General features: G+C 36.4%; 1 protein-coding gene across 1 annotated transcript; it reads left to right on the top strand.

Moving 5' to 3' along the window:
* Nucleotides 1-432: 432 nt before the first annotated feature.
* K441DRAFT_576855 (uncharacterized protein) lies at nt 433-672 on the top strand (the record flags this gene model as incomplete). Its single annotated transcript, XM_067644214.1, has 2 exons — nt 433-540; nt 574-672. Coding segments are annotated over 2 exons (207 nt in total), but the record flags the coding sequence as incomplete, so codon positions are not given.
* Nucleotides 673-1,279: the final 607 nt, after the last annotated feature.

Here is a 1,279-nt window from a genome sequence, read left to right as displayed (position 1 = left end):
AAGATTACCCCTAGAAACTAGGCCCCGTACTATAAAAATAGACCACTCTTACCTACTAAACTTAGGTATATAAAGAAGTGAATTAATAAGATGCTAGATAAGGGTTTTATCCGCGAATCAACCTTACTAGCTGCCGTACTACTCCTCCTTGCTGCTAAGCCTGGCGGCGGTGTATAAATCTGCCACGACTACCGAGGCCTAAACACAGTTACTATTAAAAATCGATACCTACTGCTACTAATCCGCGAGACACTTGACGCACTTTATGGCGCTAAGTATTTTACTAAACTTAATATAATTACTATATTTAACTGGATCCGGATTGCGGAGGGCTATAAGTGGCTTATAGCATTTATTACCCGGTTCGGACTCTATAAGATACTAGTTATACTATTTAGCCTCTATAACGCACCCGCTATATTCTAGAACTATATTAACTATATTTTATATAACGCCCTTAACGACTACTGCACTGCCTATCTTAATAACGTCCTTATCTTTTCTAAAACACGCGCCGAGTACACTAAGTATGTAAATGAAGTTATCTAAAGACTTGGCAATACTGGACTTTAGATTAATATTAATAAGTCTAAGTTCTACTCTACTAAAATAAAATACCTCGGCTTAATTATCTTAACTAATGGTATGACTATGGACCCTAAGAAGATATAGGCCTTATAGGAATAGAAGGACCCGATATTAATTAAAGAACTATAACAATTTCTCGGCTTCGCGAACTTCTACTAATAATTTATCTAAGGCTACTCTGCCATTGCTATACCTATGATAAAACTTCTAAAGAAGGATATTGGATAGCTATGGGGACTAGAACAAGCCAAATCGTTTAAGGCCCTTAAGGGAGCCTTTACTTCAGCACTAGTACTAGCATACTATAACTATATAAAGAAAATAGTGGTAGAGATAGACGCATTAAATTAGGCTTCTAGTGGAGTCCTTTCCTAGTATAATAATAATAGAAAATTAAGACCGGTCGCATTCTTCTTTGTAAAGCACTCCGCGCCGGAATATAACTATAAGATCTATGATAAAGAACTCCTAGCTATTATTAAGGCTTTAGAGGAATGGCGTCCTAAGCTATAAGGGACTAAGGAGCTGTTTAAAATTATTACTAACTATAAGAACCTATAGACGTTTATAACTATTAAGTAGCTAAACTAGCGCTAAGTCTAGTGGGCAGAGTTCCTTTTATAGTTTAACTTTGTAATTATATATAGACCTAGTAGTAAAGCTACGCTCCCTAATGCCCTAAGCCAGCTAC

This window comes from Cenococcum geophilum (genome assembly GCF_001692895.1).
Source record: "Cenococcum geophilum 1.58 unplaced genomic scaffold K441scaffold_42, whole genome shotgun sequence".
Taxonomy (NCBI): Eukaryota; Fungi; Ascomycota; class Dothideomycetes; order Gloniales; family Gloniaceae; genus Cenococcum; species Cenococcum geophilum.
The sequence above is the reverse complement of the archived record's forward strand: the minus strand, read 5'-3'. Positions and strand labels throughout refer to the sequence as shown.